Source organism: Typopeltis vanoorti, chromosome 4 (assembly GCF_054136105.1).
Source record: "Typopeltis vanoorti isolate ZY-2024b chromosome 4, IOZ_Tvanoo_1.0, whole genome shotgun sequence".
NCBI lineage: Eukaryota > Metazoa > Arthropoda > Arachnida > Uropygi > Thelyphonidae > Typopeltis > Typopeltis vanoorti.
The window spans coordinates 128,633,943-128,655,267 of NC_143552.1; the positions used below are offsets into that span (position 1 = coordinate 128,633,943).

Here is a 21,325-nt window from a genome sequence, read left to right on the forward strand (position 1 = left end):
TGTGAACAGTTGATGTTCACAGGGCATAATAATTGGCAAAATAGCTCAAAGGATTACTTGGATGTCAAAAACATACTAATAAATAATGATAGGGAAGTTATTGTCCTTTATAAGGCTATGAATATGTAGTGCCTTGAAAGATACCAAAAATCTGATAATATTGTAAGCTTGATAAATACAGAACTGATTAAGAAGAAAATTGCAAGGCACTACTAATTGCACCAAATTACCTATATCTTGGTCTTTTTCTGTGCATTTTTTACTGCCATCTTGTTATTAAGTACCTGTTTTACTAATTATTCTTTTCTCATCTGTTTAAGTGACCATATCACCTTAGCTCTTCTCAACATTTCTTTTCTCCTTTCCTTTCTGATGTCTTTATTTTTAATATGATTCTTCATGTTCACAATTGTGATTTTCTTAGAACTTTCATATTTGCAAGTTCTAAGAAAAAGAATCTACTCTTTATTTAGCTGATTTATTTATAACTAAGCTCCATGGATTAAAACTGGTTTAAAGGCTGTCTTGTATATTGTTAGTTTAGTGATTTGGATAACTTATAATATATGTCAGCAAATTGTTGACATGAAACATGTAATAATGTAATCTTATCTATGAAGTACGTACTTTTAGGATGTACAGGATACCGTGATATCAGGAATTGATTAATAATTAAAAAAAAGTGAATATTTAATTCACTTTTTTTTAATTAAAAAAGTGAATTAAAAAATTAAAATTAAAAATTAAATCACAAGTTAGTAGGCCATGAGATATATCCTAGAGTGAACATGTTAAGTTACTAAAAATAGTAGTTATTCTCCTATGAATCAACATAATTTTTCTAAAATATATATATATGTGGGGTGCTTAAGGGTCAAAGCTGTATAACTGAGAGGAGATCTCTATAGCCTTTAAAGGAATGCAGAGAACCGACCAGGACTTTTGATCTAATGTCCAATCATCACCTTCTCGTGGTGCACCCTGTTAGGTACCTACCTCGATACTGAACAAACGAGGATGGGCCGGCAATTTGGGATTTAACCGACCAAATTGTATTCTTATTGGTTAAACAAGGACCCTGTTGTTTTCGCCAGGGAACCAGGATGAACAGCGAAAAGTCAGCTACTGGAACAAATCCTAAAACACACCCCCAACTCAACATCACCAGAATTCAAGATTGGTACTATCAACATAGAAAGCCTGAATGGCAAAGAAATGGGGCTAGCTGAGGAATTAGATAAGTACCAGATCAATATAATGGGGTGACTGAAACAAAAAAGACAAAAACGGGTGAGATCTGTCTGAGCAACAAATACAAAATGTTATATTCAGGCAATGACAATCAAGGAAAAGGAGTTGCCACAGTATTCAACACTTAATACAAGGCTCATCTTCTTGAATGGCAGGCAGTCTCAAGTAGAGTGATGTGGGCAAATATCAGATGTGGGCAAATATGCCTATGGTCCCACAGAAAGTTCTACTAAGGTAGAAATGGAGGAATTTTAGCATATGATTGTCAAACATACAAAAATATTTTGGGAAAATTTGGAGAAAAGAGCAAAGCTAATAATAATGGAAAATAATTGTTGGATTTCTGCTCGGGACATGGACTGGTTATTACTAACACAATGTTCCAACATAAAAATGTGCACAAATTCACATGGATAGAAGAGGCAAGGAATAACAAAAGTCTCATTGACTATGTTATTGTTGATAGTGAAGTTTTCTCCTTGGTGCAGGACACCAGAATGTACAGAGGATTTGAAATTGGAAGTGATCACCATTTGGTCTTGAGCAGGATAAAATTGAATTCCATATTGAAAAGAAGAGCGTATAAGAAAGTTTTAAAGTGAATAAAAGTTGAGCAGCTCTCGGATCTAAACTGTAGACTAAAATACACAAAGATTATTGAAGAAAAAATGAAAGAGTTTGAGAACAGGAACCAAACTTTGGAGATTCAGTAGCAAGCCTTGAAGAAAACCCTGATTGATTCAGCCAGAGAGGCATGTGGATAGAAAAATCAGAACTCCATGGTGGATACAGGAAGTTAAAGAGGCAGTGAAGGAAAAGAAGAAAGCATCAAAAGTTCCTGGCAAATAAGTCTGCTTTTGCTCTTGGAGAATACAGAGACAAATGTAAGAATGCAAAACACTGTGTAAAACTAGATAAACAAAAGTCATGGGAAGACTTTGGTAAGAACATAGAAAATAAATATCAAGAAGGTGGCAAGATATTCAGGAAGTTGGTGATGAAGAAACTCAGAAATGGAAGAAAGAATCAGAGATGATAAAGGTGACATGAAAACTGGAGAAAAAGATATCTTTGAAGTATGGAGTAATTACTTTGAAAAATTGCTAAATAAAACAAGCAGTAATAGCAAAGTGGTATAAACCACTCAATATTCAAGTAGTCAGGAATACATATCCATACTTGAAATAGAAAAAGCCATCAAAGGCCTGAAATGTGCAAAAGCAGCAAGAGTAGATGATATTCGACCAGAAATGCTGAAGTATGGAGGTATAAAAGTCCTACAATAATTGCACTTCATAGTTCAGAAGGCTTGGACAGAGGTACAAATTCCGGATGATTGGAGTAGAGCTAGAGCTCTCATAGTATCATATAGCACTGTAATTCTCTGTAATTCTCATAGTACTGAGAATTAGAGAGGTATTTCTCTGAGTGTTCCTGGTAAGATTCATGCAAGTATATGGTAGAAATGGTAGAATGCCGAAGAATAAGCTGGATTCAGGCCAAATAGAGGTGGTCAGGATCAGATTTTCACTTTACGACAAATGGTTGAGAAATCATGGGAATATAACAAAGATCTGTATTTAACTTTTGTAGATCTGGAAAAGGCATATGACAATGTGCCAATGTGACAATGTGTCAAAATACTACAGATATGATCAATGGGGCATTATATCAAGCAATACTCAGCAGTTAGAACTGAAGGAAGTACAGGAAGATGGTTTAATGTTAAATCTGGTGTCAGACAAGGATGTACATTATCCCCTCTGTTATTCATTATCTATATGGATGACATTATGAAGGAAAGCGGTATTAAACCTGATATCAAAATTGGAGATGTTAATGTCATATCTTTGCTTTATACGGACGATGTTATTTTTCTAAATAAATCAACTACAAGTCCGCAAGATTCTCTGATGAAATTGAATAACTGTTGTAATAGATATGATATGAAGGTCGGCATTAAAAAGACAAAGACAATGAAAATAGACAGAAACATTGAAAATATCAACTGCATTGTGAATAGAGAACCTATAGAACAAGTAAAACATTTTAGCTAGATGGCACGATTTTTAGTGAAGATGGTAAATTAAATATGGAAATAGACAAGAGAATCAACAAAGCTGGTATGGTAGGAAGTCAACTGAATAAACTTATATGGAATAAGAGAGAAGTTAGCCGTATATAAGACAGTGTTCAAACCAATTTTATTTTATGGATCTGAGAGCTGGGTCAGAAGTAAAACATTTGACCAAACACTAAAGAATGCAGATATGAGAGTGATGAAAAAGATTAGGTGCATGAACAGATGGCATCGATGGCAATATCATCTTATAAATGAAGATATTAGGAAAGAACTTGATGTTGTCAGCATCCAGGAATGCACTAGCAGAGCTAATCTCATGTGGTATGGTCACTTAAACAGACTGAGGAAAAATTAGAAAAAAGTGTTCTCTGCCAGGTTGGCAGAAAAAAGACGAGAGGAAGCCCAAGATATATGTGGATTGATATGGTGAAAAGTGCCTTAGAAAGCAGAAATATAAGATCTGATAATGTTGGAGTATTGACAGGTAACAGACTGATTTTTAGGAAAATTGTATATATGAAGTTAGTAATGAGCTACAGATTTCTTGGGAAGGCTCTGATTTCATATAAAGCACACAGAAAAAACGATGACAAAAGTGAATGCAAGAAACAACATACTAAGAAAGCTTACCTCCTCCAAATGGGATGCAGACCCTAGCACACTATCTTCTGCCTTGGCCATTTGCTATTTCTTCTGCTGAATATGTCTGCCTGGTATGGTCCATATACTGCCATGCTGAAAAAACTGGACCCAGCATTGAATGAAAGCTGCAACTTAATTACAGGATGCCTGAAACCAACACCACTAAAAGATTGGCTGGTATTGCATACCCCTTTCAATTCGAAGATCTGCATTCTCAACTGATGAAAGAAGCATACAAATGAATGCTGAACGCCACCCATTATTTGGCCAGACCACGGTGCCCCCTAAGACTAAGATATCGACATAGCTTCTTGGCAACTGATGAACCATCAAAAACCCTCCGGAGACAAGACTTCAACAATGGCTTGCACTATACCTGGAGAATAATACTGGTATTCCAACAGCCAAACATCTTCCATGTGGTGCCCACTTGGACTAGAATACTTGGAAAAGCCTCAGACTTCGAACAACAGGACGCTGCAAACAAAACCTCATCAAATGGGGCTACCTCACTGGACCAGATAACTGTGAGTGTGGGACAACCCAATCCATGGAACACCTTTTTTCTTGTCCCTTTCTTCAATCATCTTGCACAAAAAAGGACCTTATATCCTACACAGAAAGAGCAATTGATTGCGCAAGATACTGGAGGAACATCTGACCATATTTATTGTATATAACTTATGTACAGCTTCTTTTTTCATATTTTACTTATTATTCCCTGTATAATTCATCTATCAAATTTAAGCTGTTCTCATTTGTAATCTATCCTAATTTGTTGTAAATAATGCTGTACCATTTACTTACTACTGTACCACTTGTGTTTGGATACGAAATAAATAAATAAAGTAATGATGTAAAATTTTCATGTAGTACTGTCATATTTTGTACACCTCTTGAAGGTATGTATATTCATCTGTTTTTGACTCACTGTTATATAAAACTGACTGACTCTGACTCTATTATATAAAATGTCTCTCTGATGTTTCTCTAGTCATAGGAGGATTGACTTCTCAGTCTGGCCATAGTATGGTCCCACAATCACATATTACCTTGTATACACTGGGGAAATGAAGATGGTTATGAGCCTATTTTGAGTGGCTTAGAACTGATCTTAGTTTTGAAAGAGTCAAAAAACACGTTTTAATATTAAATTTCTTCAAAATTCTTCCTATTTTCTGGGAGAGTGAGCTGATGAAAGGTAAAGAAATATAACTCTTGGGGTTGTTAGGGATCACTGTATTGTTTCGAGGGTGCTGGTATAGTTGCCTTGGAACATTTGTGAAAAGAGCCACAACATCAAAGCTCGCCATAACATCGGAATTCTTCAGCTTTATATCTTTAATTTTAGAAGCAAAGTCCGTCGAATTTTAATATAAGAGGAAGATTTTGCTACTAGACCTTTTAATGAGGATGCTAGATATTTTGATAAGTTATATGTCAGTGAATCAATAGTATAAACTATTGTCCTGAGTGGACAATTTGTTTTATGCACCTTTGGTAGGCCGTATAATCTTGGAATAAGTGAATGTAAGGATGTTCTCAGTATTTTAAAAAAACAAGATATCTAAAAAGATTTTTGCTCTCCTCTCACACTGTATTAATTCGGGATATTTTAAGTTCGAAGACAAAATTTACAAATAGAACAAAGGACTATCTATGGGTAGCCCTCTGTCTCCAATACTAGCCCACATTTTCTTCGAGAAATTCGAGGAAAAAGCCATTTCTAAAGAAACATTAAAACCTAGAACATGGTTCCGCTATGTAGATGATATATTCCTTATTTGGGAGCATGGTGTAGAGAATATTCACATCTTCCTAAATCATTTAAACAACTTTCACCAAGACATAAAATTTACCATTGAGATTGAAGAAAATGGTTCCCTTTCATTTTTAGACATGAAACATACTAGGATGTCTGATTCTTTAAAAATCTCAATCTTCAGGAAATCAACACACATGGATAGATATCTACATGCATCCTCACATCACTATCCCACACAACAGTTAGGTATCATTTCCACATTGGCTCACCATGCTCGCTCAGTATTGTCCGATGAAGAAGAACTTAAAAATGAACTAACATACCTAAAAAGAACTTTTTTAAATAATGGATACTCTTCCAAAAACATTAAGAGGCAACTATACCAGCACCCTCGAAACAATACAGAGATCCCTAACAACCCCAAGGGTTATATTTCTTTACCTTTCATCAGCTCACTCTCCTGGAAACTAGGAAGAATTTTGAAGAAATTTAATACTAAAACGTGTTTTTCAACTATTCCAAAACTAAGGTCAGTTCTAAGCCACCTAAAACAGGCTCATAACCATCTTCAGTTCCCCGGTGTATACAAAGTAATATGTGATTGTGGGAGGTCATACTATGGCCAGACTGAGAAGTCAATCCTCCTATGGCTAGAAGAACATCAGAGAGACATTTTATATAATAGAGTCAGAGCAAGCGCACTCTCAAGTCGCATCTTATTTTCAGTGAACACAAGCAATGAAGGCCGCCAACATGGAGTAGAGTGGGAGGCAACATCGCACGTTTGTATTTGTCACGATGAAGTGGAACGGCGCATAGTTGATTCCAGAGAAATTGCCCTTGACTCGTCTCATATCAACAGCAATCTCAGTTATAGTCTAGATGACTTGCATAGTTCTGCCATTAGGGACTGGCATACGTGTGATCTCATATGCTCACATTTGAACAACAATAGAACTATAGAGCAGACTATAACGACAATTCAAACTTAACTTTAGTTCACAAGTCTGTTATTACAACAGCACTGTGTTTTTATGGTTTTTTATGTTTTTTAATTGCTTTAAGTGTTACCACACCCGAAAAAGTCATTTTTGACGAAACATGTTGTGTGCTCCATTAAATTAATTTATCTATTTCTCAGTTTCAGTCAGTCAAAAAAAGATGAACATATCCAATCACCGAGTCAATGTAACTACTGATTATATATATATTATAAACTTTATTACTTACTTTCTTCAGACTGAAGTTTATAAGCTAAGACACCATCTTCTCTTACCAGCCACTCTCGGCACACTGTTGAATAAATTAAAAATAAGAGATTTAGAACATGACAAAAAATCACTATGGTATCATATGCAATGGTTCTGCCAAGTCTTATATACTAAAATATTTACAAAAGATTTATAAATGAAACAAACGTTTTTACAGATCAAAAATTACGAATAATAAACTACAATGAACTCTCAATAAAACAAACCCAAAAGGACTAAATCAATGAATTTCCTTCACAACAGCAGTAATGCTATAAGCATCACGAGCATTAATACTTGCTATACTGAGCAAAATCCCTAACAGTATGTACTATAGTGACAGCTGCCTGCAATTATACTGTGAATTCAAAAAAATATGTAACTTACATATTTATAAAGAAACTCTTCTTCTTCTCTTCTGTCTAAGACAGGTTGAGTCTTCTCTTGAGCAGGATTTTCCAGTCTTCTCTATTCCTTGCTGTTCTTTATTAATTTCAGTCAGGTAATTCTTGGTCTTCCAGATCTTCTTTTTTCAGTTGGAAAAGTATTGATTAGGATGTTAGGAAGTCTGTCTGCTTCCATGCGTACAGTGTGTCCAAACTATTTAAGTGTTTTTTTCTATTATTGTCTTTTTATACAATAGTTCTTGTCTGACTGTGATGTTTGTTTTCTTTTCTATCCAACTTGTTCTATTTATTTTTCTTAAGCATTTCATTTCAAATGCCAACAGTTTTTTCTCCTCTCTTTTTTTAACTGTCCACGCTTCTGCTCCATAGATGACTGTTGGTATAATTATTGCTTCATATAATTTGATTTTGGCTTGCTTAGATATCTTGTTTGTTTTCCAGATTTTCTGTAATTTTCCCATGGTGGTCCATCCTATTGCTATTCTGTGTTTGTTTTGAGTTCATCAATTGTTTCTGTTAGTTTTGATCCAAGGTATATGAAGTTGTCTACTTGTTCTATTTGTTCTCCGTTTAGGGTGGCTGAGATGGTAGTTCCGTTCCTCCCTATTTTCATCACTTTTGTCTTTTGTATATTTATTGTCATATCATATGTTTTACAGGTTTCGTTTAGTTTGTTGATAAACTTTTGTAGTTCATTTGGGGTTCTTGCAAGAAGGACGAGATCATCTGCATATTTGATATTATTTATGTTTAAACCATTAACATTGATTCCAGGCTCATTGTCTATTGCCTTCTTTACATCTTCTTCTAGATATATGTTGAATAGGCATGGGGATAATGGGCATCCTTGCATTACTCCTTTTTGGATCTCTATGGGTTCTGTTGTGAGTGTGTCCTTTTTAATTATTGCATTTGTCTTAGAGTAATATTTTATCAGAAACTGTATTATATATTTGTCTATTGCTTTTTCTAGTAGAATTTCAAGAAGGATTTCTCTGTTGATGTTATCGAAAGCTTGTTTAAAGTCCACACAGCAACAATATAGTTCTTTATGGTCTTCCAAGTTGAGCTCTGCTAGTTGGTACAATGTGAAAATTTGGTCTATTGTTGAATAGTTTCCTCGGAAACCAGCTTGTTCTATGCCTATCATTTCTTCATAAGTGTTTTTTAATCTATTTTGTATAATTCTTATGAATATTTTATAGGTGTGAGGGAGTAAATTGATTGGTCTGTAATTTCTGCAGTCTCTTTTGTCTCCTTTCTTGTATATTGGGATAATCTTTCCAGTTCTCCAGTCATCTGGGATCTCTCCTGTTTGTAGTATTTTATTGATTAGGGTTGTTAAATATTCTATTAATATGCTGCCTCCATATGACCACAGTTCAGTAGGGATAGTATCAATGCCTGGTGCTTTATTGTTTTTCATCTGTTTTATTGCGTATCTAACTTCTTCTTGTAAAATTTTTGGGTGATCATTATTTTCTTCTATTGTTGGCATTGTAGTTTTGTTTCCGTGGTGGAAGATAGTCTTAAAATGGTTTGACCAGATTTTTCTTATATATTCAATATTCCTGGTTTCAGTCATCTTGTTGTTTATCATTGTTACTGCTTTTGCTGAGAATTCCTTTGTAATTTCTCTTACAGTATCATGGAAGACTTTTTAGGTTGTTTTGTTGGTATGCTTCTTGGCATTTCTTGGCTTTTTCTTCTAACCATTTTTCTTTGGCTTTTTTGCATAGGTTATCAACTTTATTTTTTAGTGCTCTGTATTTTTCTCTATTCTCTTCATTGTTTTGTTGGTTTACAAGTATCTTGGCCTCTTTTTTCTCTTCTATGGTAGCTATGATTTCTTGGGTTATCCACTGTTTGTTTATTTTGGGTTTGGAACCTAGAGTATATTTTGCAATTGATAATACTATTTCTTTTCCTTCTTCCCAGTATTTTCTGCTGTTCTAGAAGATGGAGGGTTTTAATTTCAAGCACATCTGTTCTAAAAATCAACTTCTGCTTGAGCTATCTTTTAGTTTTGATAGGTTGATGTTTTCTTCTTTTCTGATATTGTTTTTCCTGTTGAATTTTATCTTCACTTTGGCAATTAATATTTCGTGGTCAGTGTCAAAATCAAAACTTCTTAATGTTCGTACATTATTTACTGATCTTTTTCATTGTTTGTTTATGATGATATAATCTATACAGTTCTTTATATTACCATCTGGGGATGTCCATGTATATTTATTATTAGGGCGTTGATAGAACAATGTGTTTGTAATCATTAGATCGTTTGCTTTACAGAAGTGGAGTAACTGTTCTCCTCTGTCGTTAAGATCTCCGTATCCAAATTTCCCCATCACATCTTTTTTGTCTGCTGTGAACTGTCCTATTTTAGCATTAAAATCTCCCATCAATATCATGAGTTCTCTATTTTTGGGATTATCTATTTCCTGTTGTAGTTCTTCATAGAAATTTTCTATTTCTTCCTCCGAATGGTTACTGTCTGGTGCATATATTTGGATTGTTTTAATTGTTTGACCTTCTTCTTTTGCTTGAAGTTTGGCTGTGATTATTCTAGGAGACACTGGGTTTATTTCAATTACTGAGTGTGTAAGTTTCTTTTCAATTAATAATGCAACTCCTTCTCTGTGTATGTTATCTTTTCTTCCTGAGAAGTACAGTCTTCCTTCTGGTAAATCCATGAATCCATCTCAACACCAATGTGTCTCTGATAAACCTAAAATACTCCATTTCAGTCTTTTTATTTCCTGGACTAATTGCAATTTTCCAGGTCAATATAGTGATCTTATGTTGAGGATGGCTACATGTTTCACATCCTTGGCTGACCACATTGCTGATTTCTCACCTACTCTATGTGGTCTTCGAGTAGGTGCGTCGGTTGTCCCGTATGCAGTAGCACTATCTCAGTTTGTAGACTTTGACTTTCTCCTGCTCATGAAAGTTACTGGGATAATAATGTAGCCAGCTTGCCATGCCTCTGCTACATCCTTTGGTCCACGGCTCTTTATTCTTTATTCAGAGCAACCCATTTGGGTTTCCCCCATCTGCCACCCGGGGGACACGCCTGGTAGGAGTGTGGTCTCCCCCATGTTAAATCTGTTCCTCATGTATATCATAATAAACTTCAATGAAAGAAACTGTCTGGTCAGATAGACCAAACCTTTCCATTTCTTTCTGTCCTTCCATATTTCTTCAAGAACAATGTTCCAGTTCAAATTTCTGTATCTTTCATTTTTCTCTCCACCTTTTTTTAGTTTTCCTCTTGGTTTCTCCCTTTAATTTTCATTTTATACATAAAAGGGTGATCTGAAAAGTTCTCGGCCTCGACCATAGATGGCAACACTATCAGCAAGATTTTTTTTTCCTAAGGTGGTACATCTGTCATACGCATCCATGTGAAATTGCAAGTCATTCTATCAAGTCGTTTGTTTCATAAAGCTGTCTGAAGCAAAAGTGTTGTCCATATCCCTTGAAATGGATAAAATTGAGTATCGTGCAGTTATAAAATTCTTTGTAAAAGAAGGTTTAACGTCAAAAGAAATTCATTTATGGGCACTCTTCTCCTTCGTTTTCGACAATTAAGAAATGGGCTGCCGAGTTTAAACGTGGCCGGACCAGTCTTGAAGATGATCTACATGAATGACATCCAAAAAGTATAACAACGCCAGAAATCACGATCAAGTGCACGATATGGTATTGGATAACCGACAACTCAAAGTGCGTGAAATTGCTGAGACTATAGGCATTTCAAAAGAATGTGTAGGATATAATTTTCATGAAGAATTGCAAATGAAGAAGCTTTGCGCAAGATGGGTGCCATGCTTGCTCACAGCAGATCAAAAATGCACTCGCATGAAAATATCTAAACAATGCTTAGAGCATTTTAACAAGAATAAAACTGATTTCATGCATTGATTTTTTACTATGGATGAGACTTGGATTCACCATTACACACCAGAATCCAAACAGCAGTCAAAACAGTGGACAGAATGTGGTCGTTCAGCACCAAAGAAGACAAAGTCAGTTCCATCAGCAGAAAAGGTCATGGCATTGGTGTTTTGGAATGCTAAAGGCATTTTGTTTATTAATTATCTTGAAAATGATAAACCAATAACAGGGGAATATTATTCCGATCTTTTAACCAGACTAGACGAATAAATTCGTGAGAAAAGACCCAGTTTGCAGAAGAAAAAAATCATCTTTCATCAGGACAATGCACCTGCCCACAAAGGTATTTTGGCAATGGAAAAATTAAGGGATCTGCACTATGAATTGTTGGAACATCCAACCTATTCCCCAGATTTGGCTCCCTCTGACTTCTATCTCTTCCCAAAAAACTCTTCCTCGTTTGTCAACATTTTAATTCGAATCAAGAGATGATTACAGCTGTAGACGGGTATTTTACAGATCTTACTGAGAACCACTACATGGATGGGATGATGGCGCTGGAATAAATGTATTAGTCTTAAGGGAGATTATGTTGAAAAATAAAAATAATTTTGAAATTATAAATTCGTTTTTACAATGTTAGGCTGAGAACTTTATAGACCACCCTCATATTCTCCTTGTTTTTTTTTTTTTTTTTTTGTGTATTCATTCTCTTTCCATGTCCAAACCACTTCAAGCAGGAGTTTACAAACATTTCTTCCCAACATTTTATAGTATCAATACATTTTGAATGTTCATATTTCTTATCCTATTTTTCTTTTTTTTGTCATTATCCACAAAACTCATTTTCAATATCTGCATTATATTTTATGTTGCAGTAAGTTCTCCATGATTCTGCACATAAAGACAAAAAGTAGCATAATCATGGAGAAGTAATTCTGTTAATAAAAACCTTACACTTAAGTGAGACTTCAATGTTCCAAAATATTAACCTCCCTGCTGGCCGAGGTGGATGATATAGTGAGACCAAATTGCACTTCTTATCCATGTTATTCAACAAGTGTTACAGAATCGTATCTAGATTTAGCTGGACATCTATTGACGTTATGGCTTGGATGGGGGGGGGGGGGGGGGTTAAAGCTTTAGTCCAATGAAATCCTCCTCCTCAATATCTCCTGATCTAAACTCCATCACTAGAAAGTACACTTCCCAAATATTTTACTACTCTTCACAACTTGCCCATTGAGTCTAACACCTTAATTTGAAGATTTTCTCCAAGACTTATAGGGCCATAGTCCTGTGTCATGCTGTTTTCATTTGTAGCTCTTCTTTTCTGAATGTACCCAAATCACTATATCATCTGCAAATGTGGATGCTTCTCCTTTCTAGTCATTCACAGAATCGAGGACATTATTCATCACCACAATGAACAGCAATGGAGATAAGATATTTCCAGTGGACTGGAATAAGCAAGTATGCATAACAGATCACATTACAGAATACCTGTGATGTAAATGCCATCACTATGATGACATTACTATATGCTGAAATGAATCTATAGCTATTCCAGTATACAATGAGAGTGATTTGAATATATAATATGCTTTTAAAAAAATCCCTCACGTGTATATATAAGAAATCTTGCACACATGTGGAGTAGAGTGCCCTCCAATGATGTGTCCTTGTTGGTGTCACATAATAATAATAATATATACATTTCATGTTATGATAATTAGTTTCTTTAGAACTTCTGTATGTGATCTTTTTTAATAAATCTTATACATCAATATGTAAACATAAATTCTTTAAAAAATAAGCGGCTAGTGAAAATCTGACACACACAAAAAAAAGCTGTTATTTTCCTATGTTTTAGAAAGTTCACCTAGGGGAAAAGGCTTCATAAATCTTTGCATGATCACAATATAACACTCATGTTGACTGCTTTGTTATCAAAAGGATAAAGTCATATTTCTGTGATGCTGCAAACCACACTTCCAACTTTGGAAATTTAGAGGAATTCTGTGGAAATCTGTTCAACAAGTCCTGGGGGGATAAATCATTGTGAAAACTAAAGGTACCCACAACCAGAAAAGCATATTTTTGCTACCCAGAAGAAATGGCAATAAACCTACAGTTTACAGATATCTTCACTGTCCAGTGAAACAACCCCAATTTGCTTCCTGGAGGCTCGAAGCAGCCAATTTTATATGCAACGCAGAGCATGCCAAATATTCATGTGCCATGCTCTTTGAGAGCATCACACTACAAAAACCTAGTTAAGTACAGTAATTCCGATAGAAAAACACTTAAATAACAAGAAGGAACACACAACAAAATTCAATTAAAAAAACTTTTCCATGTCCACTTTGAAATTATGAATTTCAACATAAATATAAACAACATGCACTACTACAGTTATACAAGACCAAACTCCTATTGCTATCAAAATTCCAGCTAGATGCCACACAACTTCCTTTTAAGAATGATTTGAACTGTTATTCTTTACCTTTTATGAAATTGTGGCAAAGTCATTACCATGTTTTTATTTCAATGTCTTCTAGTAGTAGCCAGTCACAGAGCTTCTTAAATTGGTTTTCACATCTATAATAGACTACAAAATATGTTCCAATCTACTGTATGAAATTTTATAAAAAAAACAGAGATCAGTCTTAACAAAAACAAATATCAGTATGAAAATGGTAATGGAAGACCTGTGAGTGGCGTTGAATGGCGATTCAATTATTAGAAGTGTGGTAAACAAGAAGATGCACATGATTTGTTTTCCTGGAGGTACAATGAATAGTAATTGAGGCATTGAATATGAGAGCAAAAAAGTTGGTAATGAAAGTAGGGACAAATGATCTGACTGGGAACAAGGAAAATGTAAGATTGAATATCAAGAGGTTATTGAGAAGAATAAAAGATAATAGTGTGATAGTAAAGATAGTCACAGTGTGTTGCCCATGTATGAAAGAGTTGAGATGAGGCAGAGAGCAAGAATTATGAATGATATGTCAGTGTAAATGTGTGAAGAGATAGGAGTGCAGTTTGTTAATGTGTTGAATGAGTTTGAAAGAAGAACTGAATTATATAAGAGTGATGGACTGTATTTGAATGGTTTTGGTGTGAGTCATTTGGAGAGATTGCTGCTTGTGGAAGGGAGAGTAATGAGTGCAGAGAATGGATTTGAGAAGGTAACAAATGATGTGAGGCTTTAGAAAAAGCAACTGACACAATGAAAAAGGAAAAGTTGGTCCTTGTTGGGGATCTAAATAGTAGAGTAGGAAATGATTGTGAGACATACAAAAATATTTTGGGAAAATTTGGAGAAAAAAGCAAAGCTAATAATAATGGCAAATATCTGTTGGATTTCTGCTCAGGACATGGACTGGTTATTACTAACACCATGTTCCAACATAAAAATGTGCACAAATTCACATGGAGAGAAGAGGCTAGGAATAAGAAAAGTCTCATTGACTATGTTATTGTTGATAGTGATGTTTTCTCCCTAGTGCAGGACACCAGAGTGTACAGAGGATTTGAAATTGGAAGTGATCACTATTTACTCTTGAGCAGGATAAAATTGAATTTCATATTGAAAAGAATAACATGTAAGAAAGTTTTAAAGCGAATAAAAGTTGAGCAGCTCTCAGATGTGAACTGTAGACTAAAATACAGAAATATTATTGAAAAGAAAATGAAAGAGTTTGAGAACAGGAATCAAACCTTGGAGATTCAGTGGCAAACTCTGAAGGAAACATTGATTGATTCTGCCAGAGAGGCATGTGGTGAGGTTGTGTGCAAGGATAAAAAAATCAGAACTCCCTGGTGGACACAGGAAGTTAAAGAGGCAGTGAAGGAAAAGAAGAAAGCATATCAAAAGTTCCTGGCAAATAAGTCAGCTTTTACTCTTACAGAATACAGAGACAAATGTAAGAAAGCTAAACAGTGTGTAAAACTAGCTAAACAAAAGTCATGGGAGGACTTTGGCAAGAATATAGAAAATAAATATCAAGAAGGTGGCAAAATATTCTGGAGGTTGTTGAAAAAGCTTAGGAATGGAGGAAAGAGTGCTGTAAAAGGAATTAGAGATGATAAAGGTGAAATGAAAACAGGAGAAAAAGATATCCTTGAAGTATGGAGTAATTACTTTGAAAAACTGCTAAATGAAACAAGCAGTGATGACAGCACAGTGATAAAAAACACTGACCAGGCATGCAGTCAGGAATACATATCCATACTTGAAGTAGAAAAAGCCATCAAAGGCTTGAAATGTGGAAAGGCAACAGGAGTAGATGATATTCGACCGGAAATGCTGAAGTATGGTGGTATAAGAGTCTTACAGTGGCTGCACTGCATAGTTCAGAAAGCCTGGACAGAGGGACGAATTCCCAATGATTGGAGTAGAGCTCTCATAGTACCCATATATAAAAAGGGAAATAAAACTGAATGTGAGAATTACAGAGGTATTTCCCTACTGAGTGTTCCTGGCAAGATCTATGCAAGTATACTTGAGAAACGGTTGAGAAGAATTGTGGAAGAAAAGCTTGGTGAAGAACAAGCTGGATTCAGGCCAAATAGAGGCTGTCAGGATCAGATCTTCACTTTACGACAAATAGTCGAGAAAGCATGGGAATATAACAAAGATCTGTATTTAAGTTTTGTCGATTTGGAAAAGGCATATGACAAGGTGCCAAGAGAGAAGCTATTCAATACGCTGCAGTTATATGGTGTCAATGGGACATTATATCAAGCAATACTTAGTCTTTATTTGAATTGTGAGTCAGCAGTTAGAATTGAAGGAAGTACAGGAAGATGGTTTAATGTTAAATCTGGTGTGAGACAAGGATGTACATTATCCCCTCTGTTATTCATTATCTATATGGATCACATTATGAAGGAATGTGGTATTAAACCTGATATCAAAATTGGAGATGTTAATGTCAGCTCTTTGCTTTATGCGGATGATGTTATACTTCTAAATAAATCCGCTACAAGTCTGCAAGATTCTCTGACTAAATTGAATAGCTGTTGTAATAGATATGGTATGAAGGTCAGCAATAAAAAGACAAAGACAATGAAAATAGGCAGAATCAATAAAAATGTCAACTGTGTTGTGAATGGAGAACCTGTGGAACAAGTAAAACATTTCAGCTACTTAGGCACAATTTTTACTGAAGATGGTAAACTAAATATAGAAATAGACAACAGAATCAGCAAAGCTGGTATCGTGGGAAGTCAATTGAATAAATTCATATGGAATAAGAGAGAAATTAGTCGGAACACTAAATTAGCTGTATACAAGACTGTGTTCAAACCAATTTTAACTTATGGATCTGAGAGCTGGGTCAGAAGTAAAACACTTGACCAAAGACTAGAGACCGCAGATATGAGAGTCCTGAGAAAGATTAGAGGCGTGAACAGATGGCATCAATGGCAATATCATATTAAAAATGAGGATATTAGGAAAGAACTTGACATTGTCAGCATCCAGGAATGCGTTAGCAGAGCTAATCTCAGATGGTATGGTCACTTAAATAGAATGGGAGAGGAAAGATTAGCAAAACAAGTGTTCTCTGCCAGGTTGGCAGGAAAACGACCCAGAGGAAGACCGAGATATAGGTGGATTGATACGGTACAAAGTGCCTTAGATGATAGAAATATAAGATCTGATAATGTTGGAGTCTTGACAAGTAACAGACTGATTTGGAGGAAAATTGTAGATAGAAAGTTAGTAATGATGTAATTTTTTCATGTAGTACTGTCATATCCTGTACACCCCTTGAGGGTACATGGCAGGAATTTGATGATGATGATGATGATGATGAGAAATGATGTGAAAGAGAAGGAGAGGAAGGAAGGAAGGAAGATTGAAGTGGTGCTTATGAATGAAGAAGTGGGTAGCATGAGAGTAGAGAATGAGAGAACAAGTGTGCAAGACAAAATAGGGAAAGGGGAAGACTCAGGGTAGACAGAGGAACAACGTGAGAAAGGTTGATGCTCCAAGAGGATGTGAATGTGCGTGTAGATAAAAAGGAAAAGGGCTAACCTGGGGGATATATGGAAAACAGTTGGATTGGAAAAAGAAATGGCTCAAGGAAAGTATGAAGTCACATCTAATAAGTGGTATCAAGAAAACTTTTATAGATCCAGGAATGAATTTATGTTTGTATCAGCAAAAAGGGAAATTAAATGGTTGCATTGATTGAGTTTGTTCACCCTAAAATTGTTGGTATAAGTTAGACATGGCTAGATGAGGATGACATCCTGACAGGAATAAAAAGAGAGAGATGGAGTGCTATTGATCACAGAAAAAGAGTTATGTCCATACAAGGTAGAGATGTAAGGGTGAAATAGTGGTAATGGTTTTGAGGCAGTATGGTGTGATATAGAGGTGAATAGAATGAAATCCATTGTTGGATGTTGCTATAGACCTGGTAATGTGGAGGGTAGTGACCAGGAAATGTATAAGCAAATTAGCCAAGCAAATAGGAAAAGAGCGATTTTAATTATGCAAGATATATTGGGAATGATATAGCAACTACAAGTACAAAAAATGAGTTTCTTGAGTTTTTGAAGGACAACTACCTCTCAGGCAGTATGTAACTGAGGATATACAAGGATTGAGGGTCTTCGATTTGATCATCTTATCAGAGGATATTATTATAAATGAGGTGTTAAATCTCCCTCCATTTGGTGAGTGTGACCATGAAATGATTACCTGGATTGTTGCCAGCTATGTGAGGACTTCCATGAGGAAAGGGTATATATGGAACTACAAGGCTGGTGATTATGAGAGGCTCAAGAGACAACTTGAGCTGTAGCATGAAATGAGGAGTTGGGTGAAAAGGAAATCAATGCTGCTTGGGTGACACTCAAGAGCTATTTAGTAGAAGCAATGTCTAAATGTATTCCAAAGGTTAGAAGATTAAATAAGCTAAGTGTGAAAATGGATGAATGAAGAGATTAAGCAGCAATACAGAGAAAAAAGGCATTATGGGACAACATAAGAGGAGTGGTAATAGTCAATTCCATGAGGAATACGAACAGCAGGTGAACAGGTGAGGAGGGTGGCTTGGTAAGGATAGCAAAAGTTCAGTATGAGCAGAAGTTAGCTAATGAAGCAAAAAAAAAAAAAAAAAAAACTCCAGGGAGTCCTTCTGAATGATTATGATAGGATAGCATTGATTGGAGAAAATGGTATAAGGCCAACTGCTGCAGAGGATATAGTTGAGATATTTAATGAGCAGTTTCATAAAGGTCTTTCATCCTTGTGAATGTGACATTATGGAAAGTTTAAGAGCAGCAAATGAGGAGAGACCGACTGTGAGTGAGGAAGAGGTATATGAGGAATTAAGCAAACTTGATATTAACCTTGTGGAGGTCGTGGCTGATCTGACAGATACAAGCAAATTGTTTAATATAAATATTCTTACACATATCCGGTGTATAGCTTGGAGGTCATGAGTAGCTATGCATGCATATATTACGAGTGATATTCCACATGTTTATGCGGTCAGTTTTGGTTTAACACGTGTTATGTAAAGGTTTGTGATATTTCATAGTAAACTGTATCTGAGAGATACCACGACCTCCGATGTCAGTATAGTATTGGTTTAGTTTTTTTTTTATTATTATTATTTACTGTTGAAAATGGCTGGAAAAATATATCAATTGGATAATCCATCAGATGTTGAAGAGATTCAGCGATTTTGTTACTTGAGTCTAATGATGAGAATGATAAAGTCGACTGCAGAAGTGAAAGTGGTATTTGATAGTAAATTGTATGAGAGATACCGCAAACTCCAATGTTAGTATAATATTGGTTTAGGTATTGTTTTTTTCTTTGTTTCTTTGTTCAATAATTTCTAGATTGTAACTGAAAATAAATAAACCATCATGTATTACAAATGCAGTGTTTTTTTTTTTAAGTTTTATCGCATTTTAGCACATACTAATAATGAATGTATCTCTCAGATACATGCGACTTATGCTGCAATTTTTTTGCCTGCGACCTCAGTAGGGTTAATAAGAGTGTGAGAGAGGGAGTTGACATCTGCCTTGGAATATTTGTTTAATATGAGTCTTACACTGGGTCAAGTTCCAAACTAATGGAAAGACGGCAAGATTGTACTGCTTCATAAAGAAGGTGAGAATTCAAATATCAAATTATAAGCCAATCTGTGTGTCAACTGTTGTGGTTAAAGCATTGGAAATGACTAGTGAGAATCAGGATCCAGAATTGGGTTGACAGTATTATCTTTGATAGACACCACAGATTTGCTAAAAGGAGATCATGTTTTAGTAATCTACTTACTTATTGCAATAAGATAACAGCAGCATTTGATATGGGAGATGGATACACACTAGTATACTTAAACTTTGCAAAGACTTTTGATAGATTATTGCATGATAAATTGATAGTCAAACGAGAACGGATGGGATTGGAAATTAGACTAGTGCACTAGATTTGAGATTAGCTGTCAGGTATCAACAAGTTGTGTATGGGGGAGCAATATCCCAGAAGAGAAAGTTCCTAGTGGTCTGTTTTAGGAGTCACTGCTGTTTAACCTATATGTTAATGATATTGGGGAGGATTTGAATGGGGATATATAGCTGTTTGCAGATGACACAAAGTTGGGATGAACTATGAGGAGTAGAGCAGTTGTTCTGGTCTTAACAGAAAACTTGAATAGATTGAGTGAATGGGCACAGAATAGGGATGCAAGTTCAATGTTGTGAAATGTATGGTTTTAAAATTTGGAAAACAAAGATGAGATGTAGAATTTACTCTTGGTGGGGATATATTGTGGAAGTGGATCTGAAATTTAGAGGACATACTGCCAAAATTGTGAAGACAACAAAACAAATGCTAGGAATGATGCAGAAGACACTGACTTTGCAGAAGTAAGGAGATTCTGGTTCCATTGTATAAGGCTCTGATTAGGCCACATATGGAATACTGTGCACAGATTTGGTCAACTGGGTTTCAAAAGGATGAAGAGATGTTGGAGAGAGTACAGAGGCGATTGACCAAAATAGTTTTTGATCTCTGGAATGTTGAATATGAGGAAAGGTCAAGACAATGCAATATGCAAAGTCTAGTGAAGAGGGGAAGGAGGAGGAAGAATGATATGATAGAGATGAACAAGTCAGTAAGAGGTTGTTATAGGAACATTGAAGAGATTTTTCATAAAATGGTGAGAACACAATAGGTCATCTATTGAGTTCCCACTTGGAAGCTATATAAGGAAGGTATGAGAAAGGGAATGAGAAGCAGGTTTTTTGCATGGACAGTTGTGAATGATTGGAATGCAAAGAATTTAAACGTGTTTATGGTGCAGTATGATGAGCTGCATGTATGACAAAAGGGACCTCCTAGACCCCATGGAGTTTGTGACTCCATGAGATCTTAGGATAATAATAATAATTATTATTATTATAACTTAATCTCCCTCTTGCATGCATGAATATGTGTGTGTGCATGCATATATATATTTGATGTTCAGGTATTTGGTTTCTTTAGAACTATCTAACTCTCCCCTCCCCTCTAGGTGCAGCATTTTTACAGAACACAAAAGAAGGAAGAGACAGTAGCATGGTGCAGTTAATGAAAACTTATTTGTTTTTGGTTTCAATGGTGTAAGGACATCTATGGCCAAGCTGCACCAGTACAAGAGCCTAAATGGTATAAAAATCAGTATATAAAAACGGATATAAACAGTGTGTAAAAACAAATGTAAAAAATTATAAAAGTGTAGAAAAATTTGCAAAAAACAGCCATAAAAATGAGATAATAAAGATATATATATATATATATATATATATATATATATATATATATATATATATACACACACACACACATGCTAAATGCTAATAAAACTAATATGTACATAATTTATATAAGATGGTATACATTGATACTCTACAAAAATTTAAAAACAAGGGTGAGACTTGGTGAATCTGAGTGTATAGGGCTCAGAGAGATTATAAATGTGACTAAAATAGTGCCTGTGGTTGTTGG

General features: G+C 35.3%; 1 protein-coding gene across 1 annotated transcript in view; it reads right to left on the reverse strand.

The window, feature by feature from the left end:
* The window catches only part of LOC150107669 (uncharacterized), a 226,910-nt gene that overhangs the window by 186,331 nt on the left and 19,254 nt on the right, over positions 1-21,325 (reverse strand). Inside the window, exon 2 of the mRNA XM_090392164.1 lies at positions 6,972-7,034. Within this exon, the coding sequence (XP_090248290.1) occupies positions 6,972-7,034 (63 nt within the window). The remainder of the gene's footprint in view (positions 1-6,971; positions 7,035-21,325) is intronic.